The following is a 23,102-nucleotide window of genomic DNA, read 5'->3' on the forward strand; positions in this document are numbered from 1 at the left end:
AACGCTCAAGCCGAAGATTAATCTCCCTTACACACCTGTTAATCCATGGCTTGTCATGTCGCCAGAGAAGACCAACAAACCTCACATTGGTGTGACTAGTTTTCTGGGCAATGTCACTTAAATCTTTCTCAATTCGATAATTGAGATTTCTCTCCAAACTGTTACCTGGCCCCCCAACTATAACTACCTGATCTTCTTTACTAAAACCTTTGCACAATATTCCAGTGTCCCCAGTGACATTGCTCAGATCAGCATTGGGCTTGAATATGCTGGTCACAGCATATGCATCTCCCATTGCTTTCTGTAGCCTCTGCCCGATACCCCTACCATGACTGCTACCCAGCACTAGAATCTTACGCTTAGGCTTAGCCTCTGACACAGGCTGATCTATAGCGTCACCATCAGTCTGAGGCCCTAGCATAGCTAGAGGTTCAAATCGATTGGTTAAAGCAAACTTAACATCTAGTGAAGAAGGAACTTTCTTAAGTTTTCTTCGGGAGTTGGACACATATTGCAGGCTTCATGGAAAGCATCATGTAAGAGGAAGAGAAATTGTATTATACACATTGTCAATGACAAGCTCTGGCAAGGCATAGAATAGGTATCTTTGATTCCTTGTGGTTAAAGCCAGTACATATCAGGATGGCCTCAATCACAATGATTCTGTTTCTAGCATTATGGTGAGGGCTCTTGGAGGTCCCTAACAAGATCAGGGGGCCAGCAGAGGTCTGAATGTTTTGGGCAACTGACAGTTGTTTCTAAGTGAATACCAGTACCAAGGTACTGGGTTGTACTTCCATATTAGGCACCGTATAACAATATTACTCGTATTTAAGGGTGTAGAATTGTCATTGATTTCATAATGATTTCTAGTAGTACTGTACTGTTATCATATGCCAGTTATACATAGACTTCAATAAAGCCTATGATTCAGTTAGGAGGGAAGTATTGTACAATATTCTGATAGAGTTTGGGATACCCATGAAACAAGTTAGGTTGATTAAAATGTGTTTAAACAAAATGTATAGTAAAGTCAGTATAGATAAACAGTTGTCTGACAAATTTCCTATCCAGAATTGTGTAAGACAAGGAGATGCTTTATCACCACTCCATTTCATCTTTGCTTTAGAATATGTCATTAGGAAGGTCCAGGGAAGCCAGGTGGACTGAAATTAAACAGGACACATGAGCAGTTGGCCTATGCCAATGATGTGAATCTCCTGGGTGATAATGTAGATACCATAAAGAAAAACACACAAACTTTAATTAACGAAAGTAAGGAGGTTGGTCTAGAAGTAAACACAGGGAAGACAAAGTATATGTTGCTGTCTCTTCACCAAAATGCAGGGCAAAATCATGACATAAAGATAGGAAACAGATTATTTTGAAAATGTGGCACAATTGAGATATTTGGGAACAATGATAACAGGTCAAAACCTGATTGAGGAGGATATTAAGAGGAGATTGAACTGGGGTAATGCTTGCTACCATTCAGTCCAGAACCTTTTGTCTTCTCGTCTTCTGTCCAAAAACATACTAAGTATAATATATAAAACTATAATTTTTCCTGTTCAGTATGGGTGTGAAACTTGGTCTCTGACATTAATTGAGGAACATAGACTGAGGGTGTTTGAGAACAGGGTGTTGAGGAGAATATTTGAACCGAAGAGAGATGAAGTGACAGGAGGTTGGAGAAAACTACATAATGAGGAGCTTCATAACTTGTACTATTCTCCAAGTATAATTAGTATGATCAAGTCAAGGAGGATGAGGTGTGCAGGGCATGTAGCACGAATGGGGGGAGAAGAGGAATGCATGTAGGATATTGGTGGGATAGCCAGAAGGAAAGAGACCACAAGCAAGACCAAGGCATAGGCAGGTGGACAATATTAAAATTGATCTTAGATATGTTATATGGGATGTTATGGATTGGATTGACCTGGCTCAGGATAGGGACCAGTGGAGGGCACTTGTAAGCAAGGTAATGAACTTTTGAGTTCCATAAATTGCTGGGAAATTCTTGAGTAGCTGCAGAATTGGTGGCTCCTCCAGAAGGGCTGAGCTCCACGAGTAAGTAAGTAAGTAAGTTTTGCAGAAGATTTAGTGTAGATGTGAGAACAAACTGAGACGACCTTACTAAACACTTTGAGATTTTATTTCATATGGGTACCTACCCAGTGTATACCATAAGACACTTAGGGTATTGCATAAATCCTTGAAGCTACAGTTGACTATCATTTGCCTACATGAAGTCTGTCGGTTAAGTAAGCAGGCTGTTGTGTTTGTGCAGCAACTGAAACCCTGGAGAGTTAACTGGGTTGGATCATGTGACTACATGGTTCAGCAGTTTTGCTGGGATTCCGTTTGCTTTAAGGTAGCATTAAGTGTATTGGCTCACTGTTTTTTTTTTTGAACTGTGGGTGCTAAATTGATATACCAGAGAAGGAGCATTGAGAGTTTCAGTGGCGTTGGTGAAGCACGCCAGTAACATTTTCAAAATCTTGCAGCAAGTTTGTGAAAGCGAACAGTGAACAGGACACATATTTTCGAATGAGTTAAGCAAGTTAAAGACAGAAAGGAAGGATTATCAAATGGTGGAAGATCCAGAAATTCAAGAGGCCTGTGGGAAATGTGACTGAAATGGTAAGAAGTGATCAGTAATTGATTATGCAAAAGATAATAAGACTGTAACATGAAAAGAGAACCTGTAAGATTTATTGTGACCGAAAAGGAAGTCTGTGTCAAAATGGTTTGAAAATTCTTGGTAGCATGAAGTTTCCTCCAATTTTACAACAAGATTTTTGGAAGATTCCATACTTTTGGAAAAAGCAGTAAAGCAGCTCCCAAACTCTAATGGATAAGTCAAAGTCTCCAAGGCTGAAAAGGTTAACATTGAAAGTCAAAACCCAGATGATCTGTTGTTTGGATGTCACAGGAATTATTCATTATGAACCAGTTGCTTTAAAAATGTCAAATAAGTATTCTACCTTCAAGTTTTGCAATATTTGTGGAGGCGTTTGTCAAGAAAAAACAAATTTTTGGTCCAACAGCTGCATACATGCAAATTTCTGTGTACTTTCTAGGTATTATAATATATAGTGTACATAAAATAGGGAACCACAATTATGGGACAGCAGGAAAAGATTCTATGGGTTCTGTCACTCCTATTAACAAGACCAGCTATAAACCACATTCTGCATGACGCTCAACTGAAACTTTATCTGTTCTTTTCGAAATGGTATGTCATAACGTAAAATGTATGTCCCTAATATTTCAAACTTTTATTTGAAGCATTTTTTATATGGCAAAAATATTACTTTTTACCAATTAGATAATGTGAATACAGTTTTACAGGGTGGGGCGCAGAAACTCCCTTTTTGTGAAGACGCATTGTGAAGGGAGTGGAGGTCGCAGAAAAGTGGAGATAGGCTCGGCGAACGCAGCAGTCACGGAAGTTTCTGTCTGATACCCCTCAGTAGGAAACATGAGGTGGACGAGTGAGCAGTGTGCATTTGCTGTCGAAGCCTATTTTTCGAACAACCATTCCTACGTGGCGGTGCAGCGTGTGTTCTGTACTCACTTTGGAATTAAGCCTAGAGGTCTGGTTCCCAACTGGAAATCGATTGTTTTGTGGGTAGAGAACTTTAGGACAACCGGGAGTGTGGTGAAAAAATCATCAGGACGACAATGGACCGTTACGACGCCAGAAAATGTGGAGGCAGTTTGACAGTCGAATTTCAGATCTCCAAGACACTCCGCTCGCAAACATGCAGTCACCCTAGACATATCCAGTCGTTCAATAAGCCGAATTCTTCACAACATCTTCTTTCCCATCCCTATAAGATGGTTGTTGTGCAGTTGTCACCACATGATTTCCAGAACCAAAAACGGCATACGAAACGTTTTTTGGAAACTTTACCCCCTGACACACTTGTTTTCTTTAGTGATGAGGCACATTTTCACCTAACCGGATATGTCAGCAAGCAGAATATGCGCTATTGGAATGGTAACAATCCCAGAGAGCTCCATGAGAGGCCACTTCACAGTGATAAGGTGACAGTATGGTGTGCGTTGTTGAGAGTTGGAGTTATTGGTCCTTATTTTTTTTAAGAAAATCATACAGTTACTGTCAATTCACAGCGGTATGTGGACATGATTAAAAACTTTTTCGAACCAGCTCTTGAAAATGCATCTAGGAAATGTCTGGTTCCAACAGGATGGTGCCACGGCCCACACAGCCCGAGCTTCGATGACAGTTTTGAGGGCAAAGTTCCCCGGATGGCTCATCTCACTTCGAGGTGACATCCCATGGGCAGTGCACTCACCTGATCTAACACCCTGTGATTTTTTTTTTTGGAGATACCTCAAGGCAGAGTTTTTTAAACATCACCCCACAAACCTGCTTCAGGTGAAGAATGTTATTCGGCAGGAAGTAGCCCAAATTCCGGTGCACATGTTGGAACGTGCTGAGGGGAACTTCAGAGAACGGTTGCATCAGTGCATAGAGAACGGTGGCCACCACCTTCAAGATATTTTGTTTAAAACGACATGATTTAAAACTTTGAAGTATGTTCTTTCATTAGCTAAACATAAATTTTGTCTATCAGCAATAATTTTTCTTTTATTCGCCTTCAAAGAAAGGAAGTTCCTGCGCCCCATCCTGTATTTGCAACATTTCAGAACTGACTATTTTCATTGTTTGTTTCTGTTGTATTTAATCAGAAATTGATTCTGGTGATGTAAGTGAGCTTCGTTCAAATGATAATAAAGTTGATGTAATTCATAAATATATAATATCCATTCAGTGTTTAAATACTGAGTCATATGAATAATGATATGATATGTTGGCCTAGTAATAATTAAAGGAGATGGTTGAAGTAATGGCATCATTCAAGTTTTAAAGCTCCAAGATTACACATTTAATAAAATAGTATGAATAATAAATTTAATTTAATTGACCTGCAGTGAGAATTTCACCAAGATCATTAAGGCATGGGTGCATGCGGTAGCGTAGTTGGTTGAGGCACTATGCTACAAGCTGGAAGATCACAGGTTCGAGCCCCGATGAGATGTGTGTGTGTTTTTTTTTTCTTCCCAATTTACCTAATCCTTCCAGTTGCCACTGTGGCCCTGGAACTGCCATCTGTGAGCCGACTTTCTTGACAGAATGTTTAGCCTTGACGTCTCACAACCCTATGGGCATTCACAGCCTTTACAGAATAGCCTTACCTTTTACTTCAGTAAGACATGTGACATTCCATAGAACACATTTATACTTCAAACTGGAGTACACTTTTTCCTCTTGTTTCTTGCTATTATTGTGTCAAGGTAGAAATATGATTAGAACAAAAGTATCAGAGTTGTATGGAGGCAACAACAAGGGATGTCACCTTAAAATGAACAGTGTAAAGGTTGTGAATGGCCACTTTAGGTGGGTCCTTAATCACCATTTCATATTGCAGCCTTGGGTCGTTGATGGTATGTACCGCATGTAAACAAGTTTCTTTGCAGTCATTAATTGCAGAAGAAACAAAGTGTATATTGCATGAAATTTATCATCTTCTGGGATGTGATGCTGTGTAGTTAACTTCCATATATTAATTAGCACTTTTGTGTTTTGCAGCCAATTCTGATGACAGCCACTTGGAAGAAGTTCAGTTGGATGATAATGGGAATAATGGGTCCAGTCAGGATGTGGAAGAAACGGAAGAAGACACTGAGGGAAAAGAGAAGGGAAATAGTGAAGAGTTTAATTTTGAAGATCATCAGAAGAAAAGAACTCTAGAACACTGTCGACTAGTTAGTCCATTTATTGATACTCACGCTATGGACAAATCCGAGCTGCTAGAAAACTTACAGATGTTTCGTGTTGAAGATAAAGGTGGGAGAAGTCAGAATGATAATGACAACAGGAATTTTGAAAATTTAAGTGATACTAATGTCAGAAAGGAAGATGAAGCTACATTTGTCATTGATAGACAGAATTTGAGTGATGGAGTGAATGCACTTGATGACAAAGTCGAACAGATATGCACCATTAATAACAGTGGTGTAATTGGTCACTTATGCAGTGATGAAGATACACAGTACAGAAGCGTGGACGGAAGTATTGCTAGTGTACAAAGTCATGAAAATATGGGGGAAAATGATGCAGAACTAGTATTGAATAGCAAATGTAAATCTCATAGCAGGACGTTGAGGGCATCTGAATGGCAAGACTGTTTCAGTGGAAATCAGCTTGTTGTTGTGAACCAAGGACATGATGTTGTGGACAGTGTCTTACGGCAGGGCCATCAAGAGCACCTTCATCTGAAATGGCATCTTCAGCAGCAAGTCAATCCACGGGATTGGATTTCTCTTTGCAGTCTGAGTGAGTACCATTACAGTGTGCAAAATGAGACTATAAAACCTATTTGTTCAAAATCTCTCCTTTTGTTAATCTCACTGTGTAAACTGGATAGGGTTGAATGAGATCTGGTAGGAAAGTAATAATGGAAAAGATTGTGGGAGAAATGGTCATATGAAAAGTTTGACCAGACTACACAGTGTTTATCCCATAAAGCTAGAACACTTCATGACCATGGCTGTGGGAACCTCAAATCCTACATGAGTCTAAATGTTTCTCTTGGTAAATGTACACAACACTGCAAAGCATTCCATATAAAGATTATAGACTATAATGGGAGAAATTTGTTATATTCAGATTTCTCTGTACAATGAATTCTTTTTTGGAAAACTAAAAAAAAATTGCATTTAATTTCTGATAATATGCATAAGGTTGCTTTAAGCTTCATATTTCCAATCATATTTAATTAGATTTTCTGTGAATTTTGTATACATCCAAAAATCTGATTGTCAAATGTGCATTGTTCCCACATAGTAACATACATAAATTTACTTGGACATCTCCTGATGGAAAGATTCACAATCAAATTTAACATATTTTGATGGACAGGAGGTGGCATTCAAGTGTACTTGATGTCCAATCATTGAAGGGAGCAGATGCGATACTGACCACTATCTGGTGGTCGTTAAAATAAGGGAAAGACTGGCAGTGAGCAAACAAACAATACACAGAGTTCATATGGAGAGGTTGAACCTCAGGAAATTAAATGAGGTGGAGGGTAAAGAGCAGTATTGTGTTGAAATCTCTAATAGGTTCACAGCTTTGGAAAACTTGAACACTGAGGTGGATGATAATAAAGCTTGGGAAACTATTAGAGAAAGTATCAAAATTTCTGCCAAGGAGAGTCTAGGTTATCATGAATTGAAGAAGCATAAGCCATGGTTTGACGAAGGATGCTCAGAATTATTAGAACAAAGGAAACAAGCCAAATTGCAGTGGTTACAGGGTCCAGGTGAAACACATGTATATGGCGATAATCTGAACAATATATGACTGACATTTCAGAGGAACGTATTGCCTCCATCTTCAGGGTAGAAGAAGAAAGATCGATTTGGGACAGAATACCTCCATCCTCGCCACCAAGACCCATTATATGGATCGCATCATTACGGAGGCCATTGAGATTGAACTCAATCCCGACAGTATGAACAGAGAAGTGGAGTTTTGTCTCAGCAAGTCATGGAAGCCTCTCATCTGTTCCCTCAAGAAACCTCCTGGACATGATGCCAGACCCACAAGGCCCCAAGCTTAAGGGTTAATGCCCTCCCATTAACCTTGCCTTTCTCCCCCCCGACAGTATTTTATACCTGCTGCCCCCCCCCTTCTCTTCCTGCTCTTATACAGCTGAGTCTATTCTTGACATTAGTCTGTTTGCACCTGCTCACGCTTGTTCTTCAGTTGCGGATTTTATTTTTGTATTCTACCCTGAAGATGGAGGCGATACGTTCCTCCGAAACGTCGGTTAACACAATATCTACACAGCACATATCCCAGAAGACTGCTTTCGTCAAAGTCACCACCGTGAAAACCTCAAATCTTAAAAAGGGTGAATATCTGAAAGACAAAATTAATGAGCTTGCACCGAACAGAAATAAGATCATTAGAGACCTTCATGGAGGAATAAATTTACTAAGAGGGGTTATTAACCTAGAAGTAACTTAATGAAAGATCAGGATGATGATCAGTGTTCAGACTCCCACAACATTTAAATATATGGAAGAGCTACTTCTCTTAGGTACTGGATGGACATATGATCAGTGATGTTAGGCAGAGGCATTAGTACACGATTCTAGTCCTTTTGAGGTTGAAATTGCAGTTTTATTTTGCAAAGTTGAACAGATATAAATCACCAGGAAGTGATCAAATTCCAGCAGAAATCATTCAAACAGGAGATGAAACATTACGGTCTGAGATTCATAAAGAAAATAATTCTGTTTGGAGTAAAGAAGAATTGCCTGATGAGTGGAAGGACTTCATTATTTTACCAGTTTACAAGAAGGGAGATAGATGTGACTAGTAATTATCGTGGAATATCACTGACATCTATCAACTTCATACAAAATTTTATTCGATATCTTTCTGTCAAGGTTAAATCCATATGTACTTACAGTCCATTCGCGGAGATGAGAGAGTCCTCATAAACAAATGCACCCGGTATCTCCTTGGCTGTTTGAATGAAATCATGTAGCGATCACGTGATGCGTGTATCGTTGGAGGGGCGTCCAAAGTTCACTCTTCAGTCTGACTGCAGGTTAATATGCGTCCGAATGCAGTGATGACACTGAGTAACTGCGCGCTTTGTCCACTCCTTGCCCTCAGCTCTGGCGACTCGGGGCTTGCTTTGTTTACGCTAACTGTCTCGTCTCTGCGAATGGACTATAGTTACTTACTTATGGAGCTGACCCCTTCTTGAGGAGAAGCCAAATCTGCAGCTACTCAAGAATTTCCCAACATTTTATGGAACCCGAAGGTGCATTACCGTGTTCACAAGAGCCCTCCACTGCTCCCTATCCTGAGCCAGATCAATCAAATCCATAACATCCCATCCTGTCTCTCTAAGATCCATTTTAATATTGTTCACCCACCTATGTCTTGGTCTTCCCAGTGGTCTCTTTCCTTCTGGCTTTCCCACCGATATCCTATATGCATTCCTTGTCTTGTCCATTCGTGCTACATGCCTTGCCCACCTCATCCTCCTTGACTTGATCGTTCTAATTATACGTGGAGAAGAGTTTTCTCTGTGTTTACTTCTAGACCAACTTCCCTACTTATGTCAATTAAAGTTTGAGTGTTTTTCTTTATGGTATCTATATTATCATCCTGTAGATTCACATCATTGGCATAGACTAACAGCTGATGTGTCCTGTTTAATTTCAGTCCCACCTGGTTGTTTCCTGACCTTCTTAATGGCATATTCTAAAGCAAAGTTGAAAAGGAATGGCGATAAAGCATCTCCTTGTCTTAGACCATTCTGGATAGGAATTTTATCAGACAACTACTTACCTATACAGACTTTACTATACATTTCATTTAAACACATTTTAATCAGCGTAACTAGTTTCATGGATATCCCGAACTCTATCAGAATATTGTACAATACTTCCCTCCTAACTGAATCATAAGCTGATGTGTACTGTCTCATCGTACTCCCATTTTTTCTCCAATATCTGAAGAATGCAAAAGGTCTGATCTGTAGTTGATCTGTTATGTCAAAACCCTCACTGCTGATCCCCAATAATCTCATTTTTATAAGGACTTAACCTTGAGGGAAGAATTTTGAATAAAATTTTGTATGAAGTTGATAGCAGTGATATCCCCCAGTAATTACTACAGTCAGCTTTATCACCCTTCTTGTTAACTGGTACAATAATAGACTGCTTCCACTGATCAGGCAATTTTTCCTTATGCCAAATACATAGAAGTAATTAGCTTATGGATCTTAGAATATAATATTTCGCCTTCTGCTTGAATAAGTTCTGCCAAAATTTGACCACTACCTCGCAATTTATACCTTTTCGATACCTTTTATACATTTTGTAATAACACTTTAAAACTCAAAAGGGCTAGGATCAGGTACTAACGCCTCTGCTTTATGGATTTCTGTCTGCCTAATATCACTGACCCTATGTACATTCAGTAACAGAGAGTAGTAGTTCTTCCGCCTATTCAAAATGTTGTGGGTATCTGCAAGCAGATTACCATTCTCATCCTTCACTAAGTTACTTCTATGTTGATAATCCCTCCTAAAGTCATTTATTCCTATATACAGGTCTCTAATGTTCTTTTTCTTACTGTCCATTGCAAGCTCATCAATTTTGTCTTTCAGATATTTCCTCTTTTTCCTGAAATGCCTGCTGGTTTCATGTCTTGTATTGTTCAGATTATCTCCATTTATTTTTCTTGGATCCTGTAACCACTGCAATTTGGCTTCTTTCCTTTGGTCTAATAATTTTGAGCGTCTTTGTCGAACCATGGCTTATGCTCATGCATTCTTCAGTATACAATAACTTAGACTCTCTTTGACAAAAATTTTGATATTCTCTCTAATAGTTACCCAAGCTTTATTAACATCCACCTCAGTGTGCAAGTTTTCCAAAGCTGCCAACATATTTCAGATTTCAACATGATACTACTCTTTACCCTCTACATCATTTACGAGGGTTGGAACTTTAATAGTGGCAACTATTTATTTACAACTGATACAAAATAGACGCATGTTTTGAAGTTTTACTATCCTTCAATGTAATCACCAGCATTGTGTACAACCTGTTGCCAGAGATGTGGAAGTTGTGGGATACCTTTAGCAGCGCCCGTTGTGTTGATAGTTTGAATGGAGCGGTCTACTGCCTGAAGAATCTCTGGAACAGTTCTGAAGCGAATGGCAGGAAGTGGTTCCTTCATCTTAGGGATCAAGTCGAAGTCACAAGGGCTTAAGTCCGGGGAGTATGGTAGATGGTACAGCACTTCCCAGCCCCATCGACCGAACAAATCAGCCACAGCTTGCGCTGCATGCGGCCGAGCATTGTCCTGCAACATGATGGGTGGGTTCTGCAGAAAGTGTGGCCACTTATTTCTCAAAGCTGGTTGCAGGTTGTGTTCCAAAAATGAACAGTAATACTGCGCATTTATGGTCTGCTGTCGGGGAACGGTGTGCATTAGGATAACACCATCACAGTCGTACACGAGAATCACCATAATTTTCATATTGCTGGGGTTCTGACGAACTTTTGATTTTCGTGGTGACCCTTAATGATGCCATTCGTTCGATTGGTGTTTCATTTGTTGCTCGTACGATTTGGCCCATGTCTCATTCAGCGTAGTGATACGGCATAAGAAAGCCTCTCCTTTCTGCTCATAGCTCTCCAAGTGTTTACGAGCAGTGTCCCTCGTTGAAGGCTTTTACCCACCTTTCCACTGTTCTGCAAGGCAATGCAGATTCCCTGCAAGCCTCTTGAAGACCTTGATGACACTATCATGCTGTACGGCCTCTGGCACATTCAATCTTTATCCAACTCCGTTGTTCCTGTTTCGAAAACATCATGACATCACTACATTCGACCGCCAGCTAACACGAGGCTCTGTTCTTCTGTTCTATGCATGTGCATGATGTGGGAAGGGAGAGTCCATTTGCTCTGAGGTAAGATAGGTATGTAACTAACGTGTGGTATAAGCGTCATTATTTGGTTCCGTTTCATGGCGTCTCTATAGCAGTGTTGCCACTATTAAAGATCCACCCCTCGTAATTTCTTGAGATTGAATCTGTGTGTTGTTTGTTTGTTCACTGCCAGTCTTTCCCTAACCTTTGCCACCAACAGGTAGTGGTCAATATCACAATCTGCTGCCCTGAATGATCGGACATCAAGCATACGTGAATGCCATCTCCTATCTACCAAAATATGGTCAATATGACTGTGTATCTTCCCATCAGGAGATGACCAAATACATTATATGTATACAGTGGCCGTCTTGTAGTGCACACAGTTTCGCCTGTCACTTCACAACATGTTTCGGCAACACAGGTGTCCCAACTACGTCAATCTATTGCATTGCCTGCCTTCATATGTTTTCACCAACCATTTAAAAAGTATTTAAAAAGTCCGTGTTTGTCAACTTTGATAATTTACACTCGCTAAAACTTGTTAAGATAATTCATCTTATTTGTCTTAATTAAATCTTGTATGTGGTTAGTTCACTACGGGGTTGTTTTTCTTATTTTCTGTGTAAACCTTCATAAATTTGCCGTCTTCTGTAAAGTCGGGAATCAATTCGCTAGGCAAATTTATGAAGATTTACACAGAAAATAAGAAAAACAACCCCGTATTGAATGAACCACATACAAGATTTAATTAAGACAAATAAGATGAATTATCTTAACAAGTTTTAGCGAGTGTAAATTTATCAAAGTTGACAAACACAGACTTTTTAAATACTTTTTAAATGGTTGGTGAAAACATATGAAGGCAGGCAATGCAATAGATTGACGTAGTTGGGACACCTGAAGATGGCACTGTGTTGCCGAAACATGTTGTGATGTGACAGGTGAAATTGTGTGCACTACAAGACGACCACTGTATTCATATAATGGATGAAAATCAGTGCAACAGGACACTAAAATATAACATTATGACCAAATACATTTATGGATGTTACGATGCGGGAACATTGTACTTTTGACAGTAAAATTTTTTGATGTGGCCAAGTTTACTACTCTAACTCCATTAGCACTACTAATTTCATGCAAACTCTCATTCCCAATTTTTGGTTTGAAAATGTCTTCCCTCCCTATTTTGGCATTGAAATCTCCTAACAAATCTTTCATAGGGTACTTTGGGAATTTATCAAATACATGTTCTAGTTCTTCATAAAACGTGTCCTTTATGTCATTAAATTTATCTTCTTTTGGGGTGTGAACATTCATAACGATGATATCATACCAGTGACCTTTTATTATATATGATATCCTATCACTAACAAACTCTACCCTCTTAACTGCTCATATGATTTTCTCATGTACCAAAAAACCTGTACGTAATTCATGAAATCCATATGTAGATGAAATTATTGGAAGTAGATTCTAAAGGGTTCTGACAGTGATTTATAACACTCAGAATTACCAAGTTTTTAGACAATGGACAAAATCCAAAAGCTCAGTAATTCTGAGAAATTATTTTAGATTGTCACTGTGAGTTTCAACATAAGAGATCAACCACTGAGCAGAATTTTTGCATTCATCAGATACTGGAGGAGAATGGGGGTACAAAGAGACAGTACATCAGCTGTTTGTAGACTTCAAGAAAGCCTAGGAGGGAACTATTGTACAAGATTCTCATAGAGTTTGGGGTAACTTCGTGAAACTTAGTCTTTGACATTAAGGGAGGAACATAGACTGTGGGTGTTTGAGAACAGGGGCTGAGGAGAAAATTTGGACAGAAGAGAAATGAAGTAACGGAAAGTTGGAGAAAACTGCAAAATGAGGAGCTTCATAACTTGTACTCGTACTCTTCTCCAAGTATAATTAAAATGATTACGTCAAGGAAGATGAGGTGGGCAGGGCATGTAGCATGAGTGGTGGAGCAGAGGATATATGTAGGAAATCTAGAAGAAAAGAAACCACTTGGAAGACCAAGACATGGGTGGTTGAATAACACTAAATGGATCTTAGACAGATAGGATGGATTGAACTGGATTGATCTTGCTAAGCATAGGGACTGGTGGAAATGTTGGGAAATCATTTAGTAGCTGCACAACGGGCAGTTTCTCAAAACGCTTTTCTCCATGTAGTTAGTTAGTTATAGGCTCTAGTATATTTATTTGTTTGATTCTGTATTTAATTTTTCATCCATAAATGTTGGACATGGTGTGTTTAAACAGTTATGTAGAACCTCATGTTAGGTTTTGTCCCCAGTCTGTGCTACTTTGGAATGTACCTGTAGGTGAAGGAAGATTTTGAGCTCCTTATTGTAACTGAAAGTAGTTGAGGATGGTATGAATAGGATAGCCAAGACCTTGACATAACTTCATCTTTCTCTGGTTTCACATTTTGTTATCTTACCATAATTTTGCATTTGACATTAAATCTTTGCAATCAGTGCAGCATCTTTTGTGATATGCCCACTGGAATTTGTGCCATTGTGGGACAGGAAACTATGATCAGCATCTGTATTTAATCAGTGACCTCTTTGGATTTCTCTGTCAAAACCTAATTTGCTTATAATAAGTCTGGGAGACCTGCCACTTCAATTGTTGCCACACTCCTGGTGTTTTGAACTTCTAAAGTCAGGAGGCAGTTGCACACACATCCCACTTCCAGATTAGTTGACTGAAGAAAAGTGAAATTGTGTGTTGTCCGTTCACGATTGTGATTCACAATTTCTGATTAAGTCAGGTAAGTACTGTTATTTTGTTCATCTCATTTCATGTGTAACTGATTGTTAAATGCACTTATAACCTATATGCAATTTTGCATATCAATTAATAGACATAACAGTATTATTGTATCAGTTTCAGCCATGTTGGATGTTTGCAAACTACACAGTGCAGTATGACAGCTCGATCAAAGAAAGTGGGATACATTCTGTAAATTAGTAAGGAAGAGACACCATTCCATGGAAAGCATGTGTATAGTGATCAAAAGTGAGAATGTGATGTTTATATGGTTCTTTGCTTATTGTAATGTATTATAAACTAACCCATTCACAGGTTTTCCTTCTTCCAGCCTTGAGTAGTCTTGCCACTAGAGTAGCTGTCAAGATCTGTTGTTTCACCATGTCAGCAATGGATGTTAGACAATTTGAGGAAGCCATAAACATGTGGAAGAAGAGGATTGGTCTTGAGAGGGAATCTAGATATTGCAGGATCCCTATGTGAACCATGCATAGGAGGTGGAAATCTGAAATTTTGGCCAAGAAGAGGGTAGGTCTACCAGGTATATCATTCCTAATTATGCAGAGAGCATTTATTTTAATTAGCACATTTTAAGATATCTTGTGAATGTTCTCTTCATTTTATTTTCAGGACTCTTTGGTATTCCGTCCAGGTGTGGGAGACCTCCAGTCAATTGTTATAGGTTTGCTGTTTAATTTACCTTTCATATAAATTCAGTGATGAAGAAGAATTGACTGGATATTATTTTTTTTCATACAACTTATTTATTAAACCGTCACAACACAACAATTAAAGAACTTCAAGGATAATGCCCAGATATAGTTCTGCTACATGTTTCAGCCACTAGTGGCCATCATCAGGCAAACACACTTCAACAAACGTACACCACTGAACTGCAGTACACAAAATTTGATACAATGTCATAATTCATTTAAGATAATTTGCAATACGAATACAAGAAATAGGTTATTTAAAACCAATAAAAGTCATATATAAAAACAAAATTAAAATTTGATTGATGTTTTTTAACATCGAATCAGTCGTTGGTTCCACTTTACATACGTATCCATTGACAAATAGTAAATTTCAATGTTTCATTATAAAATTGTGTAGGAGGCCCAATAATTAATGGAATAGTTGGAGCCTCATCATACGGAGAGTTGTACATAATGTATGGGAGGTAAACAACAACCAAATCAGTCGTCGTTTACCTCCCATACATTACGTACTCTTCTCCGTATGATGAGGCTCCAACTATTCCATTAATTATTGGGCCTCCTATACAATTTTATAATGAAACATTGAAATTTACTATTTGTCAATGGATACGTATGTAAAGTGGAACCAACGACTGATTCGATGTTAAAAAACATCAATCAAATTTTAATTTTGTTTTTATATATGACTTTTATTGGTTTTAAATAACCTATTTCTTGTATTCTTATTGCAAATTATCTTAAATGAATTACGACATTGTATCAAATTTTGTGTACTGCAGTTCAGTGGTGTACGTTTGTTGAAGTGTGTTTGCCTGATGATGGCCACTAGTGGCCGAAACATGTAGCAGAACTATATCTGGGCATTATCCTTGAAGTTCTTTAATTGTTGTGTTGTGACTGTCTAATAAATAAGTTGTATGTATTGTAACACAGCAGGATGCACGAAATGAAAATTATTTTTTTTCTCTAGTGGGGGGGGACTAAGTCCCTTGTACTGCGACCACTTCTGGCCTATTGTACCAGCCCCAGATGATAGGTGAGGGTGATTGTGGAGCAGTTGGTGGAATGAAGATTGGCAGGGGAAACCAAAGTACTTGGAGAAAACCTGCCCAACCGCCACTTTGTCCACCACAAATCCCACTTGACCAGACGCGGGATCGATCCCGGGCCGCTGCGATGGGAAGCCAGCTACTAACCACTTGAGCTATGGCGCGGCCAGTTGACTGGGTAAAACTGGCTGAGATCCTTCATGGACAGGAATTTAGGTTTATTTGTGTGAATCTTAAGGTATTTAAGTTGCTCAAGCACAGGGAGTGAACTGTACTGATGAGAAAAATTATTTGAGAATCTTAGAAGCAATTTTATTAGAAAATGACATATTATATAGACTACAAGCAATATGTATGGAATGTGATTCAATAGTGACAAGACGTTTGGGGACATTTTAGCAGAAACGGGGATCAGAACTGTTCACACTGTCACACTTACAGAGAAAGCTGATCACTGTGAGGGCCTGCAATATGGATAGATAGATCTTACCACCAGTGTTCATATTAAAGTGAGAGAACAAAAAAGGAAGATTGGTTGCTTTGATCCTTAGAAGGTGTACATAAACATAGTTTTAAGTGTTGGTTTAAAGTGATTTCTGCGCAAGGAAAAGCACCTGAAATTGATCTTCTAATTTTAGATAGGCATGCTTCACACTGAAGCTCGCCAGAATTACTTCGGTTGGCCAAAGAGAATAATGTAATGTAATGATGTTCTTGCAGAATCACACAATAGCAGCACTGCAGTCGCCAAGGAAAATGAATTTTGGGCCCATTTGAAACTATTCTAGAACATGATGTAAATTGGTGGGTCACACCCACTAAAATATAAAATTGACAAAGATGCAACTTGGAACTTATGCATGGTGGAGCACAGAACAGGGCTGGCGCAGTTGCAAGTTCTGTGACAGCATTTAAAGTTATGGGGATATTTCCCAGGATTAAAGCGTAATCCTGGATCATTTCTTCTTAATCTGTGAAGTGAGTGATACAGATGAAACTGAGACTGGTGGTTCAGACTCACCATAAAGGAATTTGGATGGTTTGGAGCCTTAGTGTTATTCGTCAACAAACTTGGAAGTATTCCCACAGACAGGATCATTGAGTTCTTCTCTTACTCCATCTAAGTTAACGATTAAATGTAAGGTTTATTTATTTATTTTGTCTCTATAGATCATTGTTATATGATATAGGACAAGTCAGTTACTGTACATTGGCTGATTACAATAAGAGAATAAAGTTACAATACTTAAAATTGTTTACAATAGATTACAGTATATTACCCCTGTGCTTTAATTAATTAATCACCATGCCATGGAGACATAGGGGGATTGGAGGTATAGCTTCACCATTCTTAATATAGGCACTGGATGGAGGGAGGCGAGTTCTTAGTGTCATGCCCATGCCACTATAATTTTGGGAAACATCCCCAGGATCCATTTTGTAGGAAGATGTGGGGCATAGATGTTGTGCACAAGAGAAAAATGTCTTGCACCCACTGGGAATAAAATACTGACTCCTTGGTTCTGCAGACCATAGCCTGATCGCTATACCAACTGGACTACCCTATCTAAAGTATTAAATCAAATAACTATAGTACTTTACAGTAGAGCAAAGATACCAACAGAGAAAGAACTGTCAAACATCTTGAGAATTTATAAACAGTAATCAAATCCCGAAAGATGTCAATGGAAAAAGAGAAAAAAGAAAAATGGAAGGAGGCTTCAGAACATCACTCACAAAAAAAGAGGAAGCAACGTCTAAACGTAAAGAATTTTCTGATGACTTCAGAGCTGACTTCCACTCATATGGTGAATGTTAGGAGAGCTGTCACACAGCAGTAGGAAAGATTACTGGGTTCAGTGTTCGAAGTGTTGAAGATGAAAACATGAAAACTGTCCACTTTATGTAGAAAAATACATGGATTGAAGAAGGCTTGCTGTAAGAGAGGAGAACTGCAAAAAAAAAAATAAACATCTGCTGTTTGAATGGTGTTGCTGTTGAAATTCATTTCCAGTTTTTGCTGATTTTTTTTTTAGCTTTTCACTGATGTTTCCATTGAGGCCTGTTTGTAAATTTTACTGGTTTTTGTTTACTTCTAAAATAGGTTTCATAAGGTTCCTTTTATTTAGACATACTTGTACATAAAATGAAAAAAGTAAAACATCGATAATATGTTCTTAATCAGAGCCTTTAAGTAAATTGCCTACCTGTCTTTTCTTCGTAAACAATTTGTCATTGCTATTTTTCCACTAGTTTGTTTATAATAAAATATACTGATCAAAAACGTGAAATAGTTTCTCTTAGTTATGCCCCTGTTCCTATTTCCATTTCAGGATTACAAGACAGCATAAAAACTAAACTAAACCCCATGGCTTTTAGTCCACAAGTGGACTATACCGACCTAGCGAAGTAAGTGCCAACTTTTGCGGATAGAGGGTGTCGCTTGGTCAGTGCAACTGATCCCCATGGCCGTTAATCTCGGTTTTCTAGACCGGAGCTGCTACTTTTTCATTCAAGTAGCTCTTCAGTTATCCTTATGAGGCTGAGTGGACGCCATACCAGACCAACTACTTCTCAGAAAATCTGGTAGTGCTGGGAATGGAATGCGGGACCTCTGGATCTATAGCCAAGAACTCTGACCACTAGACCACAGAGCACTATGCCTTCGTTTATTGCAAAGGTGGCATCTTTCCCTGCAGATGTAACATATAGCTCCAACCCTTGGGGGAGAGATGCCATAAACATATTTCTTTTAAAATTCAAGTTTGGGGTGTTTGCTTTATTTCTCTGCTGCAGTTTCTTTTAGGAGTATACCTAAATAATGGATTTACTGAAGTTAGACCTGAACATAATTCCACTCCTGTCAGCTTTACTGCAGTAGACACATAAATTTTCTGAAAAGTGCAACATCTCTCCTGGAATTACCTTGGAGACATCAAGATTGTAGATACATATTGACCAATATTTGTAAAACCCAGTATGAATAGCAGGGCATGGAATGCCACCTTGTGTGGTATTTATTAATCCCCTGTCGTCAGTAATGCCAGTAGGTACTGTTTAGATGCGTGGAGTAGAAACTGAACTAGCAGCAATTGATATAGGGCCAGGAAATGTGTGGTGGCAGGACATTAAAAAATATGCAAAGTGACATAAGAACTTTTTTCCTTGAAAAATACCATATTCTTGGATGTGGCGCCCTGTAGATACGTTGTTAACCGATGTTTCGTAGGAACGTATCGCCTCCATCTTCAGGGTATAAGAAATCCACGAGCGATGAACCAGCGTCTGTAGACTTGTTGTAAAATAGCGCAAGTTATGTTGTGCAAGATCTTGGTCTGCTAACAGTGACTTACAATAATTTGGCATAGCCTGTGTTAGAAGTACAGTGTGTTATTTATTAAAGTTATTGAACCATTTCATTTTTTTCCTGAAGTAAAACAATCCGTACAGACATTAGTATTATTGAAATTATTGTGCACATAGAAAGTGCAGTCCCTCAGTGTGAAATATGTTTATCTGTCCTTGTGAGATGACACCTCGAAAGTCAATAATGAACAGCTGAATCTTCCAGATTTTGGACTACATGGCATTATATCCCAGAAGGTGGAACTCTTTATAACCGCTGCTATGAGAATCTTAAATCCTACACTGGATCATAAAGTTCTGTAGTACAGTTTGCAAATTTTCTGTGGATGTTAAAACATTTCTTATCTTATATTTAAGCATCCTGTTGCACTCTACACTTCTATATGTATAATATAAGTACCATCGTAAATGCAACAATTTATTGTAGTTCTTTGTCTTTCTTCTTTCACACTACATGTTTCGGCCATAACTGACCATCATCAGGTGTATTTCACTTACGCAGCTGTCACACTGCATGAAATTTAAAATTTAAAAACACCAGCTTTCTCAGTTGTCATTGCTGCGTTTCAGTTGGTCCCGATATACCAGATTCCCCTTGTTAATTTTGTCAGTTATGTTTAAAATCTCTGTTAATATACACTCCTCAATTTAAATTTAAAATTTTAAAACTTAAATCACAGGGATACCTGCCCTATGTCTACATGTGCTGCAGCGGCTACTTCTTGCTTTCAGCACCGTTCACATATTATCTGTATTCGTATTACTATCTTATGTTCTTACGTTATTCCTATATGTTTTATACTGTTATATGTACTTACTCTGTGCAGGTTCCCTGTAATATGAATATTTGTGTATTACAGATAATACGTGAACGGTGCTGAAAGCAAGAAGTAGCCGCTGCAGCACATGTAGACATGGGGTAGGTATCCCTGTGATTTGAATTTTAAATTCATATCGACGAGTGTATATTAACATAGATTTTAAATATAACTGACAAAATCAGCAAGGGGAATCAGGTATATCCGGTCCGATTGAAACGCAGCAATGACAACTGAGAAAGCTGGTGTTTTTAAATTTTAAATTACATGCAGCGTGACAGCTGCGTAAGTGAAATACACCTGATGATGGCCAGTTACGGCCGAAACATATAGTGTGAAAGAAGAAAGACAAAGAACTACAATAAATTGTTGCATTTAAGATGGTATTTATATTATACATATAGAAAATTCTTACTCTGTTAACATGGCGACAGTGCCAAAATTTGAAGTTATAGATTCTCTGACAAATATAGGCGTGTTGGTGGATATAACGCACAGAAATGGGTCATTAAACTGAAAAGATTGAATTTATAGTTCATGTTGTTCTCGTATTGACTGAGACGTATTTTCTGTGAAATTTGCTTTTAATTTAATTCTCAGCCCGCTTAGTTTCGTTGGCACTAACTTCGCCAAGCTCTTGCGGACTTAAATCACGGAGTTTTAGTTTCGTATGGCGTTTGCTGTGTTAATTTGAGTGACAGCCATGTGAACTAATACCTACTTCAGGAATTTCTGCAGTAATACAGGTTAAAAGGTAATGAAATCCCTGTAACAGGCCGAGAAAGCCCATAGGGTTGTGAGAGGTCGAGGCTCCCACATTTTCTAGACAATCGGCTCACAGAGGGCGGTGAGGTTGCCAGCCTTACGCCCCCCCTCCCTCTCAGGAAGATTTCTGGTACTCATTTCTGTTAGAGAGGCCGAGTCGACCGCAGGGTCATAGTGCGGCTGGAAGGATTAGGTCAGTTGAAAAATCCAGTGACCTCATGGGGAATCGAACCCGCGACCTTCCGGCTTGTAGCATTATGCCTCAACCAACTACGCTACCGCATGCGATAGTACAGGGATATCATTTTAAAATGCACTTTATTACTTGTTCTACAGAGTGCCTGAAATATGGTTTGCAGAGTCGGTGTTTATATTGCAGAAGAGGGACGACAGTCTCAGTATATTGTGTACTTGTTACGAGTATTAATCAGTGGTCACATTACCCGCCTATGTAGGATAAGAACGTATTTGAAGTGAGGTTTATCATTGTAACGCAGTGTCTGGGTGCCATTGCTAACACACTGCATCGACGTAAGTTACGCAGTAGGTCACGAACGAGCGTGTGGCGTATCTGTTGTGTGAGTAATGGCACTACTGTACACTCAAGTGCCAAAAGTCATGGGATAGCAGTATGTAAATTTATTTTTAAGTAGCACCACCGGTCCATGACGGTTTTGGAATGCCCAGAGAAGTATCAGTTGTGAGGTGTTCTCTCGTGAGTCAGGTTGAACACGGGCCAGTCTGCTCAAGGCGGACCGATGTGAATTATCGGAGTTTGAACGGGGCATGATAGGGGGTGCCAGGCGGATGGGACATGCCATTTCCGAAGTTGTGCGGTCATTCAACATTCTTCGATCCATGGTGTTATGTGTTCACGGTGTGTACCGGGAATACCTTTTGGAAGGCATTTCTACCCACCGTGGACAGCGCAGTGGCCGACCACGGGTGCTTAATGATCGTGACCAGCGGCGTCTAGCTAGAATTGTCCGTGGTAACAGACAAGCGACACTGGCTGAAATCACATTCACATTCAATGCAGGAGGTACCAGACGCATATTCAGCAGGTCAATGCAGCGTTCTTTAGCTTCCACGGGATATGGGAGCAGAAGACCGACCAGAGTGCCTCTGTTAACACCACGACACAGGACACAGCGCCTCACCTGGGCTTGTGACGTCGCTAATTGTCCCCTGGAGGATTGGCAACATGTGGCGTGGTCCGATGAGTCACGGTACCAGTTGTTTCGAGCGGATGGTAGGGTTCGGGTGTGGCGCAGACCCCATGAGACCATGGACCCCAGTTGTCAGCAAGGCACCGTGCAGACTGGTGGTGGTTCCATACTGGTGTCGGGTGTGTTCACGTGGCATGAGTTGGGTCCGCTCGTCCACCTAAACACGTCATTGACCGGTGACCGCTACGTTACACTGCTTGGTGACCATTTGCAACCCTTCATGGACTTCATGTACCCCCACAACGATGGGATATTCCAGCAGGACAATGCACCATGTCATCGGGCCGGAGTTGTCCAGAATTGGTTCGAGGAGCATTCTGGAGAGTTCCGACGAATGGTGTGGCCACCACGTTCGCCCGACATGAACTCAATCGAGCATTTATGGGACGTGGTGGGGAGGTCCATTCGCACCCAAAATCGTGCACCTACAAATACCCGGGAGCTGTGGGCGGCTATCCTGACGGCATGGCTCAACATCTCTCCAGAGGTCTTCCGCCCACTTGTGGAATCGATGCCACGTCGATTTGCTGCACTTGGCCGGGCTAGAGGGTGTCCTACACGATACTAGGTACCTATCCCATGAGTTTTGGCACTTCAGTGTATATGGATATTTGAATTGTTCTGTGATTCCTAAAACCTTTCTTTTTAAGGTTGACTATTTTTGCTTGTTATTCGTGAGTTAGGGCAGTGTTCCCCAACCTTTTTTCTACTCGCGGCACACCATGAAGTATTTGTGACTCAACACGGCACACCAAAATGTTATTCCCCTCAAAAACGCATGATATCAGACAATTAATATAAATACGTAACGTGATCAACTTATTACTATAATATTATTATATTGTTATTTTATTATCATTAAACAG

General features: G+C 39.5%; 1 protein-coding gene across 3 annotated transcripts in view; it reads left to right on the forward strand.

Moving 5' to 3' along the window:
• LOC111868193 (E3 ubiquitin-protein ligase HECW2) overlaps window positions 1–23,102 on the forward strand; it is a 246,640-nt gene that overhangs the window by 4,738 nt on the left and 218,800 nt on the right. For all 3 annotated transcript variants that reach the window (XM_023858628.2, XM_033752954.1, XM_033752953.1), the window contains exon 3: window positions 5,624–6,370. In XM_023858628.2, the coding sequence (XP_023714396.1) occupies window positions 5,624–6,370 (747 nt within the window). The remainder of the gene's footprint in view (window positions 1–5,623; window positions 6,371–23,102) is intronic.

Source organism: Cryptotermes secundus, unplaced genomic scaffold, assembly GCF_002891405.2.
Source record: "Cryptotermes secundus unplaced genomic scaffold, Csec_1.0 scaffold107, whole genome shotgun sequence".
Lineage (NCBI taxonomy): Eukaryota > Metazoa > Arthropoda > Insecta > Blattodea > Kalotermitidae > Cryptotermes > Cryptotermes secundus.